Genomic DNA, 25,952 nt, shown 5'->3' with positions numbered 1-25,952 from the left:
GGAAGAGGAGGAGGAGGAAGAGGAGGAGGAAGAGGAGGAGGAGGAAGATGAGGAGGAGGAGAAAGAGGAGGAGGAGGAAGAGGAGGGGGAGGAAGGGAGAGGGGGAGGGGGAGAAGGAGAAAGTGAAGAAGAGAGAGAGGGTGAGAGACAGAGAGACAGAGGGAGAAGAAGGCAGTGGCTGAAATCTGGGAACCAGGGTGACATTTACAAGTGTATGTCTGTCTTAAATCCTGCCAGACACCTAACTAATATCACAGAACAAAGGGACAAAGCAAGTCAAAACAAGTTGCTTTGTCTAAGCTCAGAAAAAACAAATTCATTGTGCAAACCACAAGAAGTCAAACATGCCCATTCTGAATAATGAGTGACTATTGCTTATGTATCAGTTATAGTCTCAATCTCCCTCCAAGATGCCCTTCCTTCAGATGCAATTTATTAAGATACTCAAGTATAGGACTTTTTCCACTCCTGATAGGACCTAATCTAGAGACAGCCTCTGCTTACTACCCAAACCTGTCTGTAATCCAAATCCAAATCCTCAGATCCTTTCTAACACCCTTTTACTGAGATGCCTTGTGACTCCCCAATGCATGTGTTCTTCACTGCAGTGAGTAATAAATCCAGCTTGATCAACCATGGATGAGTTTCTGGTCTTAGACAAAGCAATGGGAAAAGGGCCTGCACTTTAGCTGCTCTGTTCTGACTTGCAGGTGCACCAAAGTGTTGGGAGAGCATGAGGTGGGTAAAACAATGAGTCAACTTTCTCTAGTGAGGGTGGGCAACAGTACTCCCTTGCACGAGTTCTAATTCCAAGAAACCATTTGAAAGCTTTCCCCTACTCAGCTCCTTCTGCTCCCATATGAGGTCTTGCATACAGGCACCCACACACTGACTCACTATGGGGGAGGATTTTGTGGTTGAACCTGACTTTTTATCCCACACAGTATCCTAGGCTAGCTCAGCAGCTGGTTGTTATTCTCAGCAAGTCAAATATGGTTGACCTCCTAGCTTCTGAGTGTGGGAAATGTAAGATTTCCAAGGACACCCTTTAGCGGGTGGTTAAAAAACATGCCATTTAATTTGCCATCTCTGCATCTTTATCAAAATGAATTGAGACAGGATGGAGGTAAGGTAGACAGTTCTGAGAACGCCTCTGAGGAAGTGGTTTTTGAAACAAACTATCACCTAAAACTGATGGAAATTATTATACAACATAAAGAAAATGCTGGATTTTTTTTTATTGGATTTTGGTTTCTAGAAACCTGTTACTTATATAATTATACCTCCATGCAGAAATTAGTTTCTTTTTATAATTGTGCCTCAATATTTGTTGGAGCATTGGCATTATGTGGGTAGGAGGCAAAGATGATTATCTCCGCTCACACACTAGAAAAGTAAGCCGTGGTAATAAGTTGCACAATGTTGCTGGAGCATCAGCAGTAGGGTCTGGAAATCACCCAGCTCATCCTACTCAGGAGCGTGCTCAGCACCCAGCAAACTGTTGTTCTGAGTAAGCGGCCCCATTGTTATCCTTTTGGTACTGAATCTGGTAACATTATAATAAACCTGGGAAAATACTACCTTGATCACTAAATTCTTGGGTTTACAATAGGTAATTCTGCATGAAGAAGCTAAATAAAGACTCCAAAGATGGCTCCTTGATGCTCTGCATCTTAATAATCAGGGAAATAGAGGAAAAGAAGATTCCTCTGCAAGTGCTCTACACTTAGGAAATTAGTATATGGGGTGTGGGATTCAGGAATCTGCATGTGTAACAAGCTTTACAGAAAAGTCTTAACTGCTTTGTTTGAATCCTCCTGGTCCAGGGGGTAGATATTTCAAAAATGTCACTCAAAGTTAAAGAAATGGTCAATATTCCCTATCCATCCTAAATTGTGTTCAATACACACAAGGGGAGTTGGTGGCAAATATTTAAATTAGGAGTCATCAAACAAAATTTCAGATGAGGCCCTTTTAGTTTTCTCTGATTACAAACTAAACAGATGTGAAGCCAAAAGAGATTTTTCAGATTCTCTTGCCACAAAGCTGCTATTTTATGAGACAGATCCATGTACTAACATCAGTTGAAAGGAATCAGCAGATTATTTTCATGTGAGCAGAATTTGCATCCTTATATTTACTCTTGACTGAAGGGCATAGTACAGACTCTAAACTGGATCTTGAGAGTTGTTTCTCAGCCTGTACTGTCAGGAAAGTTGTGAAGACATTGTAAGGGTAAAAGGAAATTATGCAATTTTCTTAATAGCAATAGCAACCTAGGCGTTTCAGGAGTGGTAATATTATGATTTTTTAAATAGAAGGGCCACCTATAGAAGTTATTTCAAGTACAGCTTAGACTTCCAATTTTATAGCTAAGTTACAGGTAGTCTATTTCTTTTCTTTCTGTACATATGTTAGTTTTTTGGTTGAACTGGTTTTTTAAGCCACCTATGGCTAAAACTAATCAAATAATGATGATAAAGGTAACATTATGAGCCGTTCCATTACTCTAACATGGCAGCATTTTTAAAGCCAGACAACAGGTTCTAAAGGCAAAAATCTCCTATACAACCATAAAGGCCACACAATTGAGTGAGGGTCCCGTGGTAACAGAGCTTCTAAGAGATGCCTCAGCAATCGGCCACTCTGGCACTTAAATCTCAATTATTCTCATTTTCACTGTTGAAACTGGTAAGCTTTCGTTCTTCAACAATTGTGTAACATTTGAAAACTCATAGTGAAATCACACACGCTGGTTTTTAAAAAGCCACTGTAGGTTATGCAGTCTTTAATAAAGTAAACAATTTGTATAAAATTTCTTTTTCGAAGAGCCTCATTTAAGACCTCAAGCAGTAGTTAGAACCAAACACCAGGCCTTAAGTGAAGCCAATGACCCTTCCACAATGGTCATTTTGAACACAGATGTTTAAAATGTGCTACACATACATAAATTGAGGAGTATAGCTATTTATAAAATTAAAATTTCATTGATCAAAGATCAATGAAACAGTTACATTTTTACCTCACTACCAACCTGGTAACTAGTTTGATGAAAGTTAACTATTCTTATATAAAATTTATTGCCACTATTTTCATCACTACCATTTCTTCTTAACCATTAATATTTTCACAAAAGGTGAACTAGGGTAAACACAAAATGTGAAATAGGTCAAGGGAGTACTTTGTCTTTCAAAATCACATTATGAAGAAAAAGGGCAAACAAATAGCTCATTCTCTTTTATTTCCCTTTTTATTTAACTTTGTTATGTAACATGCTCAATAACTGGAAGTTAAATATGCTTTGAAAACCAAAATATTATTTCTAGTATCTTACAAACTGTGGTTGTATATCACCAGAACAGATTAACTAGAAATATCCCAATTTGATCAAGTGCTCTAAATGTATAACTTTTTAAATTAGATACTGTAAATAGGCACTTTAAACCAGGCACGCACTATGAATATAAAATATCTCATGTTAGCAATAACCTTCTTTTTTTTACTGAGATCTTTTCAAATCAATCTTTCAACACTCATATTGAAAAATCCCAGCTCTTGTCAGTTCTCAGATTTAATGACAGCCTTTTGCATTTGTGATGTTGAGGATTAGAACAAGGTAATGAATGCACACACTTGGCTAATTTAGCTTACCTTCAGTCCACAAAATTAATGCAGCTGGATTCCTAATGGAAAAGCTTTTTAAATTTAAAATTCTGTTTTGGATTTCTTCATCTACTATTCAAGATGTAATGCTAATTTCCATTATAACAAAGATTAAAATAAAAAAGAAGAGCCCATCACTGTGGACAACAGTGACAGGCTGGGGAGAGACCGCTCCCCAGGCAGAGTGGCTCCTGTCCTTGGCGGCCACAACTGGGGAAGGTGTGCTAGGTGATGCGGCTGCCTGCCTGGGTCAGGAGCCTCAGGCCGTCTTGATTCCTCTTGGAATTTTGCACTGCACGAGCCCATTCCTTCTGTCCTGTGTTATTTGCAGCCATTATCACAGATATTAGACATGGACAGACTTGGCAGGTCACCTAATTCCCCAGCCCTCAGCACAGAATGCCCCTGTTGAATATTTATGAGGTACTTGTTAGCAGGTGCCTGTGGAAGCCAGCTTTGTAACTATCTTGGTCATTTACCATGACTTGGGGGTGCAAACAACATCAAAAAAACCCTTAAGCCATAACCACAAGTGGAAAAAAGAATGTCACATTCTAGACATTTGGCTAATTATCAAATGAGGAAGTTTATTAAAATTTCCATAGAAACTAGATTCCCTTATGTTGGGGGGGGCATGTCAGTTGAAAGGTCCCTGAAGGACACCTGGAGGTAACTTTCTTTGCTTTTATGTAAGCAAACCTCAAGATGGGAATCTTCCCTCATTAGAGATAGGGCACACATCAAATACGAAGCTGAAGGATTCTGAATTTTCATACCATAAATCTAATTAATATGAGATAGCACAGCATATCCTTGCTCAACATAAGACAATATGCTTAGTATTCCTTGGGGACAACATGAGTTTTGAGAAGTTTTAAGCTGGCTGCAAAGCAGAAACCAGAAAGAGGGGCTGGCATTATTTGATGTATAGGATAATTTAGACACAAATCCAGAGAAGTCAGCCCCCAAGTGGATTTTTGTAGGTGAGGCAGAGCGTGTGTCTTCTGGGAATCAGGCAGCACTGATGGCAAAGCCTCAGTGTTTCAGCAGCTGCCACACTGCTATTTTCAAATACTGCAGAGAAGGAAAACAAGCTTCTCTGCCAGTCCGTGACGTTTCAGATGTGACCTACAATTCATGCTACTTAGGTAACTGCTGCTAGCCGGGCTCAGTGTCAGTCTCCTCACCTGGAGGACAGAAACAGCTGTAGCTACTTGTACGGACATCATCAGGAGCCCATAAAATAAGGTGGGCAATGTCTGTGGCACATTGTAGATCTTTACTTGCTGCTACTTCCCGTCTGAGTCAATAGCTCATGGAAATGTTTATTCCTGAAAGATTATTCAGGCATACAGAGAAAATGTTATTATAGGTAAATTTGCTTGGCCCTAAATGCAATCAACTTTTCAAAATATTCCTAACTCATTGAACAGTAGAGCAGGCTTTTTAAGTGCCAAGTAATTAAAATTGCTTCCTTCACATACTCTTGAGTTTAATAGAAAACTCAATGCAAAGTTTAATGCTGGAAAAGAAGCACATTCAGGCATCCTGTTTTTCCCATTTGAAGGATGTGTCAGTCTAGGGTTTAGCAGCTTTCCCTCTTCTGGAGAATTCTCGAAGTCCCTAAAAAGGCTCCGTTTTAATAAACACTAAGGAAATTGTAAGTTGCTTCCTATTTTCACTAATATGGTGGTGATTCATTTAGATATTAAGGACAATTAAGTATTACAACACATTTGACATTTAAAGATTAAGAAACACCACTAACCACCATGGATGAAACCCCATTGTCTGACCTCAGTTTCAACTTCTTTTCCTGCTGGTTCTTTCAGCCATTAAATAATTCCTTCAGGTAGTTCTTCCACTAGAATTCATTTAATTATTCATAATATTAATAAGAGGTCCTCACAATATCCAAACGCAGATCTCTTTTACATGAAAAGCATTAATGTTCTTGTAGTCATGCATATTCAATATCAAATATTTTCATGAAAACAAGAAAATGGTCAATATTCTGAATATTGTCAAATATCTCAGGTACTGTGATTACAGAAATGAAGTGTCTGGATAGATGGTTTGTATCCTTAGCTCCACTTTCCTAGATAATAAATACGTCCTGAGTTATATGATTTATGGAATGAAAAATGCTATATGCTTCCCAATCAGGAAGAGATCCAAAAGAAAGATCACAGCTCAAGAGGGCCTCAGTGACATAATCACATGTTGTACATATTAGGAAATTTAGCCTGAATCTTGACTGAAAAGCATGAAGATATGAGATCAAAACTAAACAGTATTAAAAAAGAAAAAGCCCAAGAAGCCAATAAATATGATAATAATAAAAACTGAATAAAAATAAAGCAACTTACACAAAAGTCCGTGGGTAGATAGAAAAATGAATTTTACGTACATTATCTGTGTGGTTCCTCTTTGGTTTTAGACACATACACACAGACACACACACACACACACACACACACACACACGCACACACACACACGTATGGGAAAACAAAAGGAATGACTAGCTCCTTTACAAGGCACATAAACATATTCTGGGGTAAAATTAAACCTTTGAGTTCTAGCACAGTTAAAAAGCACAAATTTTGTAAATGACCCTGAGGGCCTGTGAACCCAGGTACAGGGAAACACATGCCATGATATGAATGCCATTGTATGTGCCTCTGTAATTATCACCAGATGTGCCATGCCAAAGGACAGGAAACACTGCTTCCACTTAGCACAAGGCTTTCTGGTGACTGACAGGATTGGAGTCTCAGGAAAATGAAGATTTGATGAATTAGGCATCTTGCTTAATTGTGCCAAACTGCTTAGTTCAAATTTTCGTAAATAGATTAAACAGTTAAGAAATACGAAACCTTTCCTTGATTTGCTGAAGACAAAAATTAGAGAAGGATAGGAAGGAAATTACAGAGAAGCAAAATGTTACATTGCCATGAGATACATAAACTGCATAAATCACACATTTATGTGGTTATATTAGCAAAAAGTTAAATAAAATTGGTTCCAACACATATGTTTAAAAAGAACTAAGAAAGTGTTCCTTTAATTCCAAGATATTTTTGTTAATTTCCCCCCTATATTTTAGTGTTGTCAAAGTACTGATCTTAAATTTTAAAATGTATAGTTTACCTTAATCATGGCTGTTTGATGTAGGCAGTTTTGTGCTATTTAATCACTTTCTTGCAAAAAATAGAGGTTTGGGGGAAGACTGGCTCCTTCATTGATAATTCCCCTATTTTGCATGAAAAAGAATTTTCACTTCTGGAAAAATATGAGCTTTCTGGCTATAGAGTTTTACCAGTAAGGCAGCATAGAGAGGTGTTATGGTTTATATCTAGATATCCCCCCAAACCTCATGAACTCATAGGTGGTGCTTTAGGTATGTGACTGGATTATGGGGTTGTGATACTCATTAGTGGGTGAGTTCACTGATGAGTTTATAACTAAAGGTGATCTTGGGAGGTGAATCCTGGTTAGGTTGGCCTGGAGGGGTCTAACTCCCTTCCTCCTCCCTTAAACTCTCTGCTTCCCACCACCAGACCATGAGAAATGTCTCCTCTGTCATGTTTCTCTGCCATGCCGCCTTGTCTTAGAGCCCGCCAACTATGGAACAAAACCTCAACAAACTGTGAGCCAAAATAAAACCTGTCCTCCTTTAGGTTGTATTAAATTGTCAGGTATTGTGTCTCAGTGAGAAACTAATAAGGCAAGAAGAAACCGCCCAGTTTCCAGGTCAGAGTAGATGCATACTCTATGTATTTTTTTGATAAATACTGTCATACTGTCACTACTTTGGATGAGAATTCTTGTCAACAGAGAGTACAACAGTCAGTGCACAGTACATAATTTAGAGCTAGATATTGCTCTGAGTCACAGTACCATTCTGTGTCCTTGGTCGTGTACCTTCACACACTGACTCATGTAAACCACCTCTAACTCTTGTCAACTCTTAATCAATGTCCCTTAGTTGAATAGGGACTACAAACGGACTTCAAGTTCCACAATGGCATCCTTTGAAATAGAAGAGCTGGTAACATTAATAACTGCATTTTTCCTTATTTGCTTCATTCTCTCAAGTGCTGCACACATGGTGGCCATATCCTAAGGAAGGCAACTGTGTCAGGCAAGCTCCAGAGTGGTTCATGGTGGACCCAGTAGCTCCTGTGCTGTCTTAGAGCCATGGAGGCACAACGGCCAGGGAGAACCAATGGCACTTGTGTATCTTTTGAAATGCTTCATAGAATAGCCAAGTATATGCCCAGTTGTCCTCTCTAGGGAATCTAAATACTTTAAAGCATGTCTGTAGTAGGCTTTTCCAACCATTTTTAAATATAAAACTATCCCAAGATTCAAAGAAAGCCACTTATTGTATATCTACCACGTGGTGTAATTGGCTTTCAAATACATTCACTTATCAAATATATTCATTTTCACAAGACCCCAGTGAAATACTATTGCCCTCACTTTACAAATCAGGAGGTAGAAGCTCCAGGAAGTTAAATAACTTGTTAAGAGCCCATTGCTAGAAAGTGGTAAATCCTGTTCCTTTCTCGTGACACTTTCCACCTTCCACCATACCTTTAAGGTCAGTGGTTAAGAAGAGTTTAAGTGTCAAATGGTGTCTGGGCTCCTGTGATTGTTCTATCTCATCTACTCTTGGGTAATGTGCACAGTAGAGTAGCCGTAGAGAGGGTTTCTATAAATAACTCCACTGAGTTTTCCAACTTCTGTGGGTGAGGGCAGGCCGGGGTGGGTGAGGGAGAAGAGGACACCTCAGGTGTCAGTAATGCAGATTTCCGGGGGCCAGGGGGGAATTGATCCCGTTCCTCATGTGCTTATTAACCTGAATATCTCAAGTAAACTGGACCCGAAGGCCAATGAATACTTTTTTTCTCTTAAACTCATTTTAGCAAGTGATTATTATACAAAGTATCTTGAGCAACTTCATCTGTAATTATGATATTTATATAATGAACTAAATCTTTTTTTTAAAAGGTGTATTATGGCTTGTGTCTCGATGTTCTCCTAAAGCCTCATGTAGTCATAGAGCTTTTTTGGGAGGTATCTGAATCTAGAGTTTGTGATTGATTCATAATCCAATGCTGAGATTAAGGGTGTGGGTGCTATATTTGTGAGAGGGCAGGTAGCCTGCATACAATATAAGGAATGGAAAGAGGCTTGTCTTCCGCTCTCCTTGCTTTTGCTGTCTTCTGCCTCCATGAACTGTTGCCCCTCTGTCGTTGGCCACCCTGCCTTGGAGCCAGCTGAGTATAGACTGAACCCTCTACAAATTGTGAGCTAAATAAACCTTTCCCTCTTTAACTTTGGGTGTCAGGTATTTTGTATCAGCAACAAGAAAAGTAACTAAGACAAGATGTGTCTAAAATTTTCAGTTAGGTTTAAACCTCCAAGATAGTTTTGAGTGTTGATGACATCTATGCCACATGTATCACTATATAAGATTCTGCCTTCTCATCTGTCAGAAATAGAATGGGAGAAAAAGTGAGAATACTGAGGACAAATTTTGTATCTGGTCCTATTGTGAGCAACAAATCATCAAGTCTCAGTAGATCCACAACTAATAGGTTTTACAGAGCTCAATCATATCTGACTTATACATTATGAACTAGAAAGATAATTAAGACAGCAAATGTCACATTAGAAAGGAAAGTTTAGCTACCATTAATTGCACAACCTTACACTTTCTTATAATAATGGTATAATAAGGAGATTAAATTTATTATGTTAGAAATTTCTCATAAGGGGACTGTACAAAAATTCCAGGTTAAGTGGCCGTTTTTGAGCTTTAAAATTGAGCAAAGGGAAGATAGTAAATTATTGAAATTACTCAAACTAAATAGTCTATTGTATATAATTGAGATATAACTCATTTCCACACTAAAAAGTCCTTACCTAATATGACCTCGATTTTGTCAAAATCTTTCATTGTAGTGTTTTTGTTGTTGTTTCCATAATAACATAATTATTATTAAAGTAATTAAATTGGTAAGCAGAGCTTTTCAAGAAACCTATGAAATATCACAATACTCCAAGATTTATTTAACCCAAAGCTTCAATGAGCACATTATGTCTGAGTATTCAGATTTTATTTGTGCTAACTGAGAATTTCATTTCACCCACTGCCAATCACAGTGCAATATTTTGTGGGCCTTATCACTCCAACTATGTCATTCCAACTGGAAGGCTTAATGTGGCCAAACTTCTGTAGCAAAGCATCAAAGAAAGTTCAATTTTACCAAGAATTGCCAGAAGACATGCAGTTCAGTCAGTGAGATCTGCCGGTCCTAAAGCTGGGTCCTGTCTTGAGATTTTCCAAGGAGGATGAGCTGGGTTAGATGAGACTGACTCAGTGGCTGGATTCAGTCTTACCATATCTCACTTCTGCTCAAAATCTCTCACTGTCCCAAATCCTCAGAATGGGATTCAGATCCCAACTCAGCACAGAAAATGGTAGAAAGAAACATGAGAAACAGGGCTTATGAGGACCCCTAGGAGGGCATGAAGCAAAGCAGTAGTGCAGCATCTAATCATTTCTAACCCTTGGCTGCATCTTCAAACTCCTATCTCACTTCCAGGCTCTCTCTTTGAGCCTCCTACTCGGGCGGGGTCTGGATACTTCTAGCGTAAGCTGTCTAGACTCCGTCCTAAAGTACTGCTTTCACCAAACCTCTTCCCTGCTAAGGAATTCTGGCCACTCTGCATCATCTGCAAGTGTTTTCAGCCTGAAACTTGTGGCACTTCTTCATCTGCCTCAACTTCTCTCTGCCCACTGCTCTCCAAGTTGAACTTCCCAGCAAAGTCATTTTCCTGACACGTTTCCCACAGGAACGTCTGCTTGTGCCTATTATTTCTCTCACCAGGAATGTCCTTCTCTACCCCTTCTGTCCCTGTGATACTACTAACTTTTCAATATCCATCTACATGCCCCTCTTGTAGCTCTTCCCTATCTTCTGTCCTGGGGCTCCTGCAGCTCTTCTGTATACGTTATTTATTGAGAAGCTGTACCCAAAAACTGCCTTTTATTGTTACTCAACTTGTCTTGTGTTCATCTTCAAATCAATACATCTAATCAGTAAACTTTTATGTGCCAGGTAATAATGAGCAGAGTGGGTATATAAATAAGAATAAAATACTCTCTTGGTCCTTGGTTTAGTTAAGGAGATAAAATACAAAGTACATTCACTTCAAAGTGAAAATGTGTGCTTTAAATAACCATTCAAGGCAACACTAGAAGAGGCTTCACAAGGCAGTGCATGACTAACCACCTCGTGGTACAAACAATACCTTCTTCACGGGGTCTGTAATCATCTTTGAAAGCTGAAGGCAGGTGTACTGTGGGCGAGATACCCAATGGCTTCTGTCAGACCCGAAGCAAACTTACTGAAGGGGGAAGAATGTAAGCAGTTTATCATGGTAGTTGTGTGGTGAGCAATTTCTAGGGGACAGTATGAGGGATAGTATGTTATACATGTCTATCCAGAATAAAGCAGTCAAGGAATAAAGCAAGATCTCTGACTCACCTGAGTTGAAGATGTAAGATGTAGCCACCTACTATATTTCTCTGTATAACCCCCATCAGTCTTCAATTTTTTTTCCATTCCTGAATTACTTCTTTGTTATGGTCTGTCTCTCACCATCCCTTCCTCCACAGCCAGTGTCAACTCCACAAGAGCAGAGATCTGGTCAGTGTTTTCCATGCTCTACCCTGAGTCTAAACAGTGCCTAGTTTACGGCAGGCACTCAGGATGTGTTTGCTGATTGAACAAAACTTCTTTTGTTATCTCCACAGGGCTTGAGGGTGAAGTCCCAAACCAGAGCATGCCCTTGTTCTGCTCTCAGTGGGGTGGGACCTACTCACCATGGAGCACCTACCTCTGCAAACACCACTTCACAGAGGATTTTCACCATAAGAAAGCATCTTTTAATTGGACACAGCAGGGGACACACAACTGCTGGGTTGCACTATTCCATCTGGTGATTGGAAAACACACACATCCTGGGTCCAACCTGAAACCTCAGCTTACTTTCTGTAGCCATGCCTCCTTGTGTCCCAGTTGTTTCCTTTCTTGGAACATTTTAGACAAAAGCATTTTGGAATGTCAAAATGGAAAGTTTTCATTTAGTTCTGCATAATGCCATAGGAGGTACTGGACAGAAATAAGCAATAATGAAAGCACATGAAATTCTGAGTGCCCTGTACAGTTGGCATTTAACATGGAATCATGGGTTAGATGAAAGAAGTCCACATATGACTTTTACCATTATATATGCAAAGGAAAAGGACAACACAGTGAAGCACTATTATTACAAAAGTAATGTAATTACAGATGCATAGTCCAGTCCATCTAATAAACTCTTCTCACAGTATCTGCTTCCTACAAACCTAGATCTTACCTTTCAGTGTTTGACTCATGAACATTTGTCAAGGGCCAGGAACTTTTCAGGCACTGGGAATTCTGAGAAATTCACAATGGATCACAATTATAAGGGCAGGGTAAATGCTACTAGGAGAGGAGTGTTCAGGGCTCTCTGGGAGCATATTCCAGGGACATTCTTCAAGGTGGAAGGACATTAGAAAAGGGTTTCAAAAGAGGAGAGCAATGAAATGATTCATGGAATTACCTGATGAAGACAGATAGAAGAGGGCAGACCCAGGGGCAAAGACGTGCGAGAACACAGGGTGTTCTATTTCAGCGAGGAGCTGCCCCTACTCTATGCTGAGGAAGTAAAATTTAATCAGTAAAGTCAGTCTTGACAGTTTTCCCAGGAAGCTCATGAACTGTGCACTTACTCTATTTGCACGACATGATTTAGCCACAGACGTGTCACAACTTTGGCCAATGAGATGGAGGAGAAACTTGTTCTAGGGCTTCTGGAAAAGTTTCTCCCTCTTAGGAATGAACATTAATTACAGACATTCTCTCTTACACTACTGTATGTGTAAAAATGTGTTTCTTGGGACAACTGCAGTTAGTTTGGGACCATGAAGAGACAAACCTGAAGACCCACTACAGATGGCAAGGTGAAGATGTGAAGAACCAAAAGCCTTGTCTCTGGCTGGGTGACTAAATTAAGTACTCCGGAACCACTCACTCCAGACTTCTTTGAAAGAGAATTTTAAAACCCCCTTACTGCCATTCTGAGTTAAGTCTTCTGTTTTATTTTTCAGACAAATGCATCCCAAATGATACAGCAATTTTCATTTTGCAAAGTTCACTGTGGATGCAATGAAGCAGTTAGGCAGAAGAGGACTGGAAATGCTGGACAGCGTATCAGGAGGAGGCTGCCACAGCCATCAGTGAGTTGTAATGGAGCAAGGTCTGAGGGAGGAGATTTAAAGCCAGCAGGCCTTAGAAACCATTTGGTTGCATGTCACAGATTATGCTGAGGTTTTTGGATCATGGAACCAGTCAATGAGACAGGGGACAGAGCCGGAGGCCATATGAAAATGCTTGGTGGAAATGATGACTGGGAGGTCACAGATGAGATAAGCAAGTCTCACTCACTACACTGTGTAATCTGTGTGATACGGATCAAGTCTATCTTCTTTACTACTGATTTCCCTTTGCCATATTGCGGATGACTAGCAAGGATGCTTAATAACAAATGAGTGAGGCTTAGAAAGAAAAAAATATAACATTCGCACACATAGATGTGAAGCCAGAAAACATACTGAGGCCTCTAATTCTTTCCAGCCTACTGTCTACCACAAACCAACATACTGGAAAAAAATTTCATCCTGGATTCTGAAATGAAAGGAGAAATTCTCACTGGCAAATGTGGAGTAAGAGTAGGCTCACTCTCTTAGGTTAATCAGGAAGGTATCTAACTTTTTTCATAAGTATATATTTTGTGGAAGATTTTCCTTCAAGAAGGTGTTCAACAAGATGCACTCAGAGATATCTGAGCACCCTGTACTATTCCCCAGTACCAACATATCATGAACTGACTTCTCTCATGCTAACCTGGAGGAAGTGACAAAAAATAATTAAGAGTTACTCTGTCCACAATCTGCAGTGAATAGAGGCTAATTTAAATCTTTCTAAGGTCACATTAAGTTATTATTGTACTGTCTTTGAAAGCCTCAGGGAACAACTTCATTATTTTCTGTAGTAACATCATTAATTTTCCTCTTCAAGTATTTAAAAAATGTTTTTAGGGTGATTTTTTCTCAGCATCTTTTTATAAGTAATCCAAGGCACCAAAATTTTGTTAAGAAAATGATTATTTTCAGTCTTCTTGTTTCATGTCTCAAGTAAGAATTACACAAATTTAAATATTTCCCCAGATGGAACTAAAGGCTATGGAAGAGGCAAATTAGTAAACAGTATAGACTTTAAACTCAGAAAACTGATCACTGACCACAGGAGACAAGAGGTACATAAACTAATCATCCAAGGAGTGTGTCATGATGTGTAATTCATAGCACCAGACTATGGGACTGAAGACCGGAAGTGGTCTGGCAATGAAAGAAATAGAGGAGTGCTGCAGGCTGACAAAGGATTCATAGACACGGTGTCTCTTAAAGAACATCTAGGGACCGGGGATTTGGAGGGAAGAGCAGGTGCGTGGAAGGAGGTGACAAGTGGAGGAGGCTGGAGTGTCACAATTTAGAACATAGAGTTTATGTGAAAAGCATGTCCAAGATACCTTTTAGAATTACGTTTTCCTTAAAGTGCTTATATTTACGGTAATCATTATCCTACAGAATAAGTGAAATCTTGATTTCGTCTAGAGGGTGAAGGGCTTCTTCCTTCCTCTCACCAAAACGATCCTTCGTAAATGGACCACTTCATCTTCTGTAAATAGTAAAATCATTTTGGATTTTATCTGTGCTCTTTATTAATATTTTGGAATTCTGCATACATGGAACATTAAACAAACCAGGACCCAGGCATCATGGGATCACTTCAGATTATAGAAATTAAATAGGTTTAGGTCATGGCAGGGGCTCAATAAATGCTTATGGATTGGTGGAAGAAGTGAAAGAAAAGGAGAAAGAAAAAAAGATAGATGGAATTTGGAAATATTACTTCTCATTCCCTTTTTAAAAGTTGGTTAAGAAGTTACTTAAATCACAAATTAAATAGTATTTTGAATCTTATTTTTAGGTTTAAGTTATTTCCATTTGCCAGATTTTCAAGAATAGAGTATATAACTGGTACATTTTTATTTCCTATTTCAGATAAATTATGATTTTTATATTTTTTCTAAAGTTCTTTAAATTTTAAATAAAAAACAAGACTAAAATACGAGCAGTTCTTTTATTTTTTTTCCAGGAGTAGTTCACATGTGAAACATCAAAATCCAGCTTAATAATCATAGTGGGAAATCAGCAAATTTTGGTTCAACCTTATAATACTCTAAAGGACATTTAAAAATAACGCCAGGAAATATTCCTAGTTGTCTAAGTGAACCACTGACTGTATATAAACATTTCTGATCTCCAGAGGTAGAGAGGGGAGTAGAATAAAGAATGCAAAAAGAAATAAGTACTTATTTACAATAACAAACTCCTTTCTCCCAGAGCTAAATTATTTTGGAGCAAGAATGAACTGGAATTCTTTGCATAAGCAAGAGCTGAGTAATGTAAACATTTTAGATGCTGCCAGGGATTTCAAAGACCCTCTCAGCACTCCAGACTGCCCTGGTTTCTACATATTGTGGGAAACAGGCCACCAACTTTGACACTATAAGGACCTGCTCTCAGGGGAACTCGAGCCCTTTGAGATACATAGCCTTGTGCAAGTCATTTTTGCCCTGTGAATCTGTTTCTTCATCTGAAAGGATAATCATCCTCCTTCATATGATGGTTGTACAGACTGAAAGCCCACATCTGTGAAAAGCTTAAAGAAGTACCTTGCAAATAGTGGGAGCTCAATAAGTTATAAGCTATTAGTTCCCAATAACCACAATAGACTCAGACTCTCAACTATGACCCACTAGATAGCATCAAATCTGACCTCACTGTGGCTGAGATGGAAAAGACCTGACTGTAGCCAAAGACAATCAAATCAGCCTGCTAATTATTCTACGAGAGCCATCCTTATAGAGCTTGCACATATGAAGGAATAAAGCTAGGGCCAATCTTCATGATCAAGCATAAAAAATCAAGAAATACTGAGTCAGGGCAGATATAAGCTTTATCATCCCAATGTGTCATAAGTTTCAGCTCCTTGTCACTTTCCCTTTGGCCAGTCCTGGTAGCTCTCCACTTGAATTCAACCTGATCTACCAGTCCTTCCCTCACAGCTACAACCCTGTGGCTTACTTAGAGATTCTCAAATGTTCAGAATTTCCTGTTAAAAAGTTTAAGGCTTAGGAGGAATTTTAAATTTCAAACAAATTCTGTACACCTTAAAGGAAAACTCTCCTCTCTGTACTTCAGTCATGTTGATTGATGACGCTTATGTAAAGTGTCTTGGATCTGTCCATCGATAACAGCACTGTGAATGGAAATGTTGCTCTCAGAGAATTTTAAAATACGATTAAAATATGCCCAGAATCAACACAGCCAGTTTGGGTCATCTCATTGGAATAAAAGAAAGCGTCTATTTTTTGGTTATGAAAAATTATTATAAACTTTGATCCCTAAAATATTTCTTTAAAATATACAGTCTCTCCAGAAAAGGCTTTTTAAAAATCTTAAATCCATATAGTATTCTATGCTATTGGCGAAATTTACTTTGCAGGCAAAAAGAAAAGCTTCTGTGGGATGGACCTGGAGACATTGTTTTTATACCCATTATTTTGTAGCCACAAAAAGTCACAAAAACAGCAATGTTAAACTGTTCTAAGGCTGTTTGCATAATACAAGCACAAAACAATTTGTAATGGATTCTTGCGCAGCAGCTTTTTTGATTATGGATATAATGGTATTGAAGGAAAGCCTTTGGTCATAAGTACTTAATATCCTGCTCCATACCCATCCTAGTCAAAAGCATGAAGTCGTCTGTGTTTGTCTTCTTTGAGACTGTTTTGGCCTCTATTCCTGTTACCTCCCCAAGTCTACTCCCATTTCATAATTGCATTCCTGTCTCCAGGGGCTTGGGACTTCTCTTCAGGATATTCACATGCCAAATCACTAATCAAAGCAGAGCAGTGCTTGCATGCAACCTCTTAACAGACATCTTTTCATTAAAGAAAAGCACAATCAGCTGGAAGCACCCCAACCTAAAGGAATAAATATGTAATGATAAAATTTTACCTACCATAGTATTTGATTCAGCGATGGTTCCTCAGCACAGGACCAGAATTAGAAGGATATTAGTAGTAATAATTGCCTTCTAAGTATTTCCCAAACTTTGGTTATGAGACCACTGTGCTACAATCATCAAATATCTCTTTGAAAAACAAAACAAAGCAAAACGAAACAAATGATATCTAATTCCATCCCTAGGATCATTAGATGAGAATCTCTATGAGTGAGGGGATATAATTTAAAATGAAGAGGCAGATGGGTAAACAAATACAAGGAGAACACCATTATCCCAGTTTTGGAAATCAACTGGTAATTTTGTGTTACAGACAAATGCTTAGGGTTTCTATGCATTACTGGCCTATCAGACCATTGTGCCGTGTCGCAGTATACCGGGAACATCTATGTCAGTAGCGATACACTAGGAATATCTGTTTCATCTTTCTTTCTTACCAGGCACTCCAGCTTGGATCCAGAAGTTAATGTCTAACCCCTCTGCGTCCTTGAAGACCTGAGTGATGTTGAGAGGCTGTAGCAGGCTCATGACCTCCTCCATGATAGCTCTGGCCTTCTCACTGCCAGTAAATTGCAGCCCAGTGGGTGAGAATAAGCCTGTGTCAGACTCCATCACCAGACTGTAGTTGGAAATATTTACCTAAACAAAAGAAAAAATATGTCTTGCATATCTGTTGCTTGTATACTTTCTCCTTGGGAACAATCAAATAATAATAACCAAGTATTTTATCTCCTCCCAAGTTGCTGCCCAAATACGTGCTGCTCTGCCTGACTTTGGATCTGGTTGGCCTATTAGCCAATGGTTCTTAGATGCATAATTTCTCATCCTGGAATTTGCCAAACTCGACAGTTGATTTAAAAGGATTTGAGAAGGACAATAAAGGAAATTTATTAAGATTGCTGAATTGTTTCTACTAGTAATAATATTCTTTCAATCAATTTTTTTAAGCATCCACTGTGTATTGTGTAATTTCTTAAGCATTTAATAGTGCAATTCCTTTTTTATGGCAAGGGTCAGTAGAGTGTTAGCCATACTCAAACAAAAGAAATTATGCTTTGTGGACTTATATCTGCACCTCTTTCCTCTAAAGAGATACCCTACCTTCTTTTAATTGTGACTTCTGCAGCTAACAGGCATCAAACTGACAGGTTTGTCTTCGCTTTCTGATTTTGTTGTTGTTCCATTCGTCTAATCCCCAAGGAGGGCAGTAATAGAATAAGACATGAAACACTGCTCTCCCTGGTGTAAAACCGCAGCACTCTAATCTCTGCCAGGCCGCCAATTTGTAAACTCTTTCTAAGTAAAGTCTGGTAAGAAAGCACACAGCGATTTCATGTAGCCAGTATTGTCACTGCAGGAGCTTAAAACATCACAGGCTGTGGGCAGGCCAGCAGCCAAACTGTTGCCCAGCCATGACCTGCAAGTTTAAGGCTCATCAAGCTGGCCAGGCCCTCTGTTCCTCAGGAGCCAACTCCCTCTCTAGGACTGACCTGCTATCACCTTTGTTGAGTTATTCCCAAACTATCCTCGGACAGTGCTGCTACTCATTCCTCATTCCTCATCTAGTTTCCAATCGATAATAACATTTGTACAGCGTTTCCAGAGAGCTTTCATGTTCGCAGTTTCCTTTGGTCTTCTTTGACAACCCATAAAATAGACAAAGCAGCTTTATGGTTGATGCATTTTTATAGGAAAGGAACTCAGGATCAGAAAAGTCAAATGATGTGCTCAAAGCCATACAGCTGGCAAATGGTAGCACCGGCTCTGAAATCCTCTGTGTTCCAAACCACACACTGCCACCGCTCACATGTGACTGGAGTGATAAGTAACACTTGCTCTGCATTAAAATGATTTTTCCACTTGCATAACAAGTGGAGCGTTGCATAAGTAATTTTTCCTAAAGCAGATTCTACTTTACAGTGATTTCCTAACATTCATTGTGAAAGTATACTGATGCCACAAAGGCCAGGGCAGCTGTGGGCTCTCAGAGAGGATGCTGCCAGCCCTTATAGGCCTGAACTTAAGGCCTAAGGACACCAGCGTTTTGGTTGTCACTGTTAATGATGAGAAGGTTAACAAAGCAGAAGCCTGCTCACATTTCCACTCTCAGTTCTAGGAATTTTTGTGAAAGACTCAGGGCATTATTAATAAAAGGAGCACCTCAGCTTTTAGCTATGGCTGCTGCATTATGGTACCATCGCTACAGTTAATGGTATGCAAAAGACTTGCATTCATGTCCTATATTCATTTAACTGCATGCTGCCGCGAGATCGGCAGGTGGATGTGTAATTTGGCAGTCCTTGTCCTCTTCCTGTGTAGACCTTGCTATATGCCCACCCTAAACTCCGCCTCCCTTACAAAAAGAAGAAAAGAAAAATCACAATGTATCGTACAAATGAAAACAAAATTGGGCCATCTTATATGTGCAGATTCTCATATTGCAGGCAGATCCCATGCTTCTGACAAAAAAAAAAAAAAAGGCAAACTGCTCCTAATTATGTACTATTTAGGTTAAAAGTGGACCCAGTTAGCAGTGTAGCTGTCAGACCCAACAGTAATGAGCAACCTGGAGAGGTGGATACAGTCTATTCCTGACACAGCAACTGACACTGTGCTACAAAAGAGGGTGGTGACTGGTCTCTCCTTGTCTCAGCAAATCATGTAACCTTGGGCCTTGGCTTCTTCAACTCCAAGCTGGGACAAATGCTGTCTCCTAAGCTTGAATAATGAACCTGTACATAGGGGTCTTCTACAAACTTTAAAGCAAAGGGCTGTGCAGACCAAAGTCAAATTGGTTGCATAAATCGAACTTACCAGGGCTTCTAACAGCATGTTCACTAAGTGCTTCCTGGCCTTCTTTAACTGCAGGGGAACAGACGTCCTCAGGTCACAGAATATCATAGTTTGGGCATGCCAGTGTGCATATCACAGTATGTCGATAGGAGTGGAAGGAGTAATGTAAATGCAGAAGCTTTCAAAGGTACCTCAGGCCACATATATGGTAACATTTTAGCAGAGGAAAGAAGTGTGTGGACTTTGGAATTACCCAGACTGGTCCAGGTCCTCCTGTTAACTAATATTTATCTGTGTGACTCTGGGTACTCTGTATAATCTCTCAGTTTCTTCCTCCATGACATGGGAGGACAAGGGGACTACTGTAAAGCAGGTAACATTTTTGCAGTGCTTCTTACACTGCATGAATGCCTTGCAGCTCATCCCATGAAGTGTCGAGATAAACGCAACTGTATTTCTCATTTCACAGAGCAGCCACTGATGTTTACTCAGGTTATTGAACCTTCCCTGGGTTACATGGTTAGTAAGTGGTGCAGCCAGAACTCATACCTAGAGGTGTGCTTCTACCGGCCTGTGTTCTCCATGTTCCACTACCCTGCATCCTGAGGCTCACTTCTAATTTCTCACCAACAAGTCAGAAACACTGAGACTCCAGTTCCACAAATATACGGATTTTTAAAAAGGATTTTTCATGCTCATAATCAAGGTCTACTTGGATAGAATAATTTCACAATGAAAGGAGTGAAAAACAAAACAACACAAAATTCTTGCTCCAGAGTTTACTTCCAACTAGGAATAAAATAATAAAATACCTTTTCAAGGCAAATAAGACCAGATGTGTAGATATAAGCAACCCAAAATGTTGGAGTAGGTAGAGAAACATTTGATGTCCATTCATGTGTGGCTATATTAGCTGCTGCTGACATGACAGCAGTGTTCTCTTATTTTCTATTTATATATAAACATCTCCATATGTTTTCAAAAAAGGACTAAGAAAACAAACCACCCACCACCCATGACACTGCCTTTTCCCTTTATTTATGGAGCCACCATCTAATCATTAGCACATGGTGAAGGAGTTGGGAAAACAAAATGTCTGAGCACAAAGGAACTGGAGTGAATAGCTGGGTCACTGGGCTGTTAGATCCTCTGCTTCTCAGGAATATGTCATCACCAACATCCAGATATCTTAGTGTGCCATGAGCTTCTGGGGATACACTCAGGGTAGATGTGAAAAACTGGTTATTGCTAGTGACAGGGAGGGGGACTATGTTCATTTTACTTACCCCTTTATAGCACATGTAACAAGATATTCATCCTCTTGTTTACAGGGTGTGCAAAGAAAACCACTTCTAAAGACTGCATGGGTCTTTAGACTGCATGCTTTATGAGTGAGATAACCAGCCCTCACCCATGCTTTATGGGTGAGACAAGCCAGGGCGCATAGATGAGGAGGCTGAGCAGCTCAATAAGCTCAGACATTATCTATAGCCCCCTTTTGTTCTCTCAACAAAGGAAACATCTCTATAATAGCAGTCATTGAAACTGTCATTCATTACCATGTAATATATAGAATGCAATGTAGAAAAAATGCTCTTGGGTAATCTCCTGCATTGGGATCATTAGATTAGTTAACACCTGCTCAAGGCTGAGGATTCATAACTTAGTCATGTACTACAATCACATCTTATACTTCTGGTTTTTTTTTTTTAAGCAATAGGCTATTCTGCCAAAAAAAACAATTTGGTAACCATTAGTATTCTTTGAGTGCAACACAAGATTAGAAAGAAGAAAACTGTTTCAGATACATATTGCATGTTTTAAAACTTTTACTTCCTAGTGTAAACACAAGGAGGATGTTTGTACTCTTTGCTTTCATAAAATTCCAGGCAATTCTTCAGAAATACAGACTCAAATTCAATTACATCTCCTCTACTCCCAAATTTGGCTGCTTCTTTATTCAAAAGTTTCTTTTCTTATAATCTAGAGGAAATAACTGATGAGAAAACAAGTGCTATTTTCTCATGGTTCTCAGTGTGTCTTTGGTTTGGATCTAAAATAACAATGAAATCCTAAAAATCAAATGAAAAGGAAAAAGCTGCTTGATTATTTGAATTAATTATGTACCTCCTCATTCAACTTTCAAAAAAATAGTTCACACTGACACAGGGCAATCAAAACTATTAACATTTAATGGGGTGAGAAGGGGGTACTGAGGCTGATTGCCCTGTGTCAATGTGGAGTTCATTTTTTTGCAGATTGAATTGAGGAGGCTTTCTTCAGTTGGTAGTGATGCTGTTTGGTCAGGTGGTAGGCTAAAACCAAGCTTTGAAAAGCAGCTCATCTCGTGATGTGTGTACTGAGCAACTGTGATCAGCTTTCCCAGCTGTGCCACTGGCCCTGGAATTCCCTTTTCTAAGGGTGAATACAGTGGCTCTTCCACAAGCAGCAACTCGAACCATTGCCATAATCAGATCATAGGTAAAGAGTTTTCTTCTGCTATATGAAGTCAAATATAGGCTTTGCTTTCTGCATGGGTCTACCCTGGAGTTCACAGTTTTATTTTTGATATGCTCCAGCATTCATTTTTGAGCAGCCTGGAGTACTCAAGGGAGATCTAGAAAAAGAATGATGACAAGGTAAGGTGCCATAAGTTATTTTTATTTGACAGCTAAGCAGGCTGCGGCTTGGGGAAATGGGCAATACTGGGCAAGTTACATTAATACTGAACTTGCAGACACCCATTGTGGGTTAGCCACCACTTTGCCTGGAGATGGAGAGCAAAATGAATAGCTCCGGAGACCCCTTTCCAGCTCTGTCACTCTGTATGTGTGCACAGAAGCTTTCTGTTGTGACACAAACCTGTGTTTTCAGGCAATTGCATTTTTTACAATGTCTTTTGAAGCACTCTAGACCTCAATGAATTCTCCTCTTGTGTTAGCCGAGGTCTTGAATAATCTTTAAACTTATGGAAAACATATGATCCCTCTATAAATGTCACTGTGGTAACAATAGTACACCAGCAGTCTAAAACTGTGGCATGAACATTGGCTGAAAGATATATTTTACTTATCCAGAAAATCTGTACTCACTTTGCTTTCAGTATTAGTAAAAAAAAAAAAAAAATTCAGATTATTTGGTAAGTTACTATAAAAAGGCTTACATGGCAAATTAATATCTATCACAGTTTCTGATTTATTTGTGATACTGTAGCAACATAATTGACAGAATAACTCAAAATTTATAGTATAACTCAAAATTTCACAATTAAATTTTTATTTTTTAAAAATACCATAGAGTGGTCAAATATTTCATATTATCCATTTCAGATTTATTTACATATGCAATTACGGAAGAGAAGTGTTCCATGCAGTTAGTTTCATGAAAGTAACTTGCTGGGCTCTTTCCTTCTCTATCCCTCTCAATCCCATCCCACAGAGGTTACCTCTCAGTCAGTCTCTTCTGATCTCCAACAACTCCCTTCTTTCCACACGTTTGAAAGATAAGACTGCACTGGCACAAGGAGGAGCCCTTCCTTCCATCAACCACTTCCTTTAACATCATGTTGTGCTAAATAAACAGAAAGATGTGTTTCTTGTGTTTGATAGTGTTGACATGTCAGACAGGAGGATGCTTTCTGGTTGACTTCTCTTGCCTTCCTCTTGGTTGGGAAGACTATGCCAGCTTTTCAAAAAAGCTTTTCTTCCCTCTAAGGTTTTAACTGACAGCTGAGTTCATCTTCTCATAAGTAGATAGGTCATTTCTTTTTACAACACAGCATGTAGCATTTTCTTGTCCTGTAAAATAGGCTACTATATACTTGGGAATGAAATTATTCAGTGCAAGGGCATATCATATTATGGCCCAGTTAATAAATTCTCCTTTATCTCTGGAATACAGATAACCACTTATAGCATCTTTGGATTATGATAATATTATCATATGCCTTATTTGATCAAGCACTCTATAGTAATATTAGTAAAGATACTAAAATAACTTTAGAAATAATTATATTTTCTTAAATATGTCTTTCTTCCTCTTTTAAAAGCACAGTAGTGGGTTTGAAACCTCATACAAAAAGAATAGCCATGTCTGGTGGCATACACTTATAATCCCAGTACTTGGGACACTGAGGCAGGAGGATCACTGCGAGTTTGAGATCAGCTTGGGCATAGCAAGACCCTGTCTCAACAAAAAGAAAAAGGAAAAGAAAAAGAATAATACCCAAATATAAGCCTGGGTATTTGTCTGCTCAGGCCTTCCATAATTAGTACAAAACACTCCTATCTAATATGCTGACTTGCTGCACTTCATTCAGTTTTGATTGGATTTGCCTTGTTCCTGCAAGAATTAAAGGCTTCCTATAAGAAATTCTCCTAGTGCCATATTTACAGGCTATCTAGGTAAATACTCACAAGCCAAGATGTCACAAAGACAAGGCACATATCTGTGTCTGTCTCTGTTGTATCTTTGGCTTAAAAACAGAGCTCATTGTACATGAGGTGCTCAGTAAATGCTTGAAGGTAAAGAAAATTCACAATTGGGAACATTTTGATATGGTCCAGTAGTAATTTAAACATATAATTTAGTTCTAGCTTGTGGTTGCCAATGTAAAGAAGAAGACTGATGTATTACTGAGCTATCATTTAGTAGGGAAAGAAAGCACACAGCTAGTTCCTTGCAAAAAGCAACATTTTCCCAGCATTCACTTCTAAGAGGAATTATTTCTTGGGTCTTTAAATGAGGAACATTGCGAAAAATAATGGACAGAGTCTCCAATAAGTTTGGCAACAGATGAAGAAATACTTTTCCTAACACTATTTCCAACATATTGATCTTCAATTAAAGCAAAATATTAAGTCATATTTCACTACCTGTACTTCTTCCAGAGCATATGTGTTTGTTCAGTAGTTATTGAAACAGAAACCTAGGACTAGAATAGCCATACTTCCCTGCTTGCCACAGGCAGTCTCAGTCTGTAGCCCTTGTCTTGGTAGGATCACTAACTGTTCACTATCTTGCAAATATTTCCTGGTTTTAGTGATATATCATGTTGCCAACTTCCTCATGAATGCATTTGTATACAAAGAAAATTGAGATAAAATCACCTCCTACAGAAGGGCAAAGTTTAGCAGCAGAGGCAATAACCGGCAGTTACAAGTGATGAGATCTACGAAAGTGTATGAAGAGGACAGGGCACCTACTGCTGCCATTGCAGTCTGAGTCTCCGCCCTCCATACTCCAAGTGCAGACAGGAGATTCTGACTCAGAAGGGCCATGAACTGCTAAAATCAAGGTTTGAGTTTGGGCCCTACCTGGGCATGCCCTGCACCATCTGAGGTACTAGAGCAGGTGGTCCATGAACCGCTGGCATTGCCATTCACATCTATGCTTTACTTGTGCCCTGACCTCCTGGAGATCACGGCCACAGGGGGTCTGTGACCACCACCAGTGCTGTCCATGTCTGGCTCCTGTGCACACCCTGAGATGCAGAATCAGGTGGCCCATGAACTGCTGATCCTGCAATTCCTGTCTGGGTTCTGCCTACGCCCTGAACTGCCTGGGGACACAGAACCACTGGTCCATGATTATGCCACCAGTGCAGCCCACTTCTGGGTCATATGTATGCCCTGAGCTGTGAAGGGACACTGGATCAGACAGTCTGCCATTGGCTGACATCACAGTTCACCCCTGAGACCCGAGAAAACTAGATACACTTCACCACCTGCTGGAAGGCCCCAGACTAAGCAGCACATCTCAGTGGACACTGAGGGGCAAGCCTGACCACCAGGAAAACTAGGGACACTGGTGACCTTTGCTGAGCTGCCAGGGAAGAGGGAGACTGAGCGTTCTGCTTCCAGCATCAAACATGACAAGACAAAGAAGTAAAACACAATCTCAGAACACTACCCCACTTAGAACAAGTCCAGGAGACATCAACATAGGAGAACTTGGTAAACAAATGCCTGAAATAGCTGAAATGATTGCAATGGAAGTAAAGAAGCAACTCCATCTGGCCATAAAAGAGATCAGATAAAAAATAATCTCTCAGGCAAAAAATGAAATGACAATAATAATGAAAGAATTGCTCAGCACATCTAAAGAAGAAATATATAAAAGAATAGATGAACATAGGCAATGGATAGGGGCTAGGGATTTAGCTCAGTGGCAAAAAGTGCCTGCCTGGCAAGTGCAAGGTCGTGAGTTCGGTTCCCGGTACCAGAGAAAAACCAAAAAA

The 25,952-nt window shown here is 39.4% G+C and overlaps 1 protein-coding gene across 2 annotated transcripts in view; it reads right to left on the bottom strand.

Moving 5' to 3' along the window:
- Cpq (carboxypeptidase Q) overlaps positions 1-25,952 on the bottom strand; it is a 435,107-nt gene that overhangs the window by 60,246 nt on the left and 348,909 nt on the right. For both annotated transcript variants that reach the window (XM_005381836.2, XM_005381837.2), the window contains one exon: positions 17,359-17,560. In XM_005381836.2, coding sequence (XP_005381893.1) covers positions 17,359-17,560 — 202 coding nt within the window. The remainder of the gene's footprint in view (positions 1-17,358; positions 17,561-25,952) is intronic.

This window comes from Chinchilla lanigera, unplaced genomic scaffold (assembly GCF_000276665.1).
Source record: "Chinchilla lanigera isolate Chin_1 unplaced genomic scaffold, ChiLan1.0 scaffold00016, whole genome shotgun sequence".
Lineage (NCBI taxonomy): Eukaryota > Metazoa > Chordata > Mammalia > Rodentia > Chinchillidae > Chinchilla > Chinchilla lanigera.
Note: the sequence above shows the minus strand (reverse complement) of the source record. Positions and strands in the feature narration are given on the sequence as shown.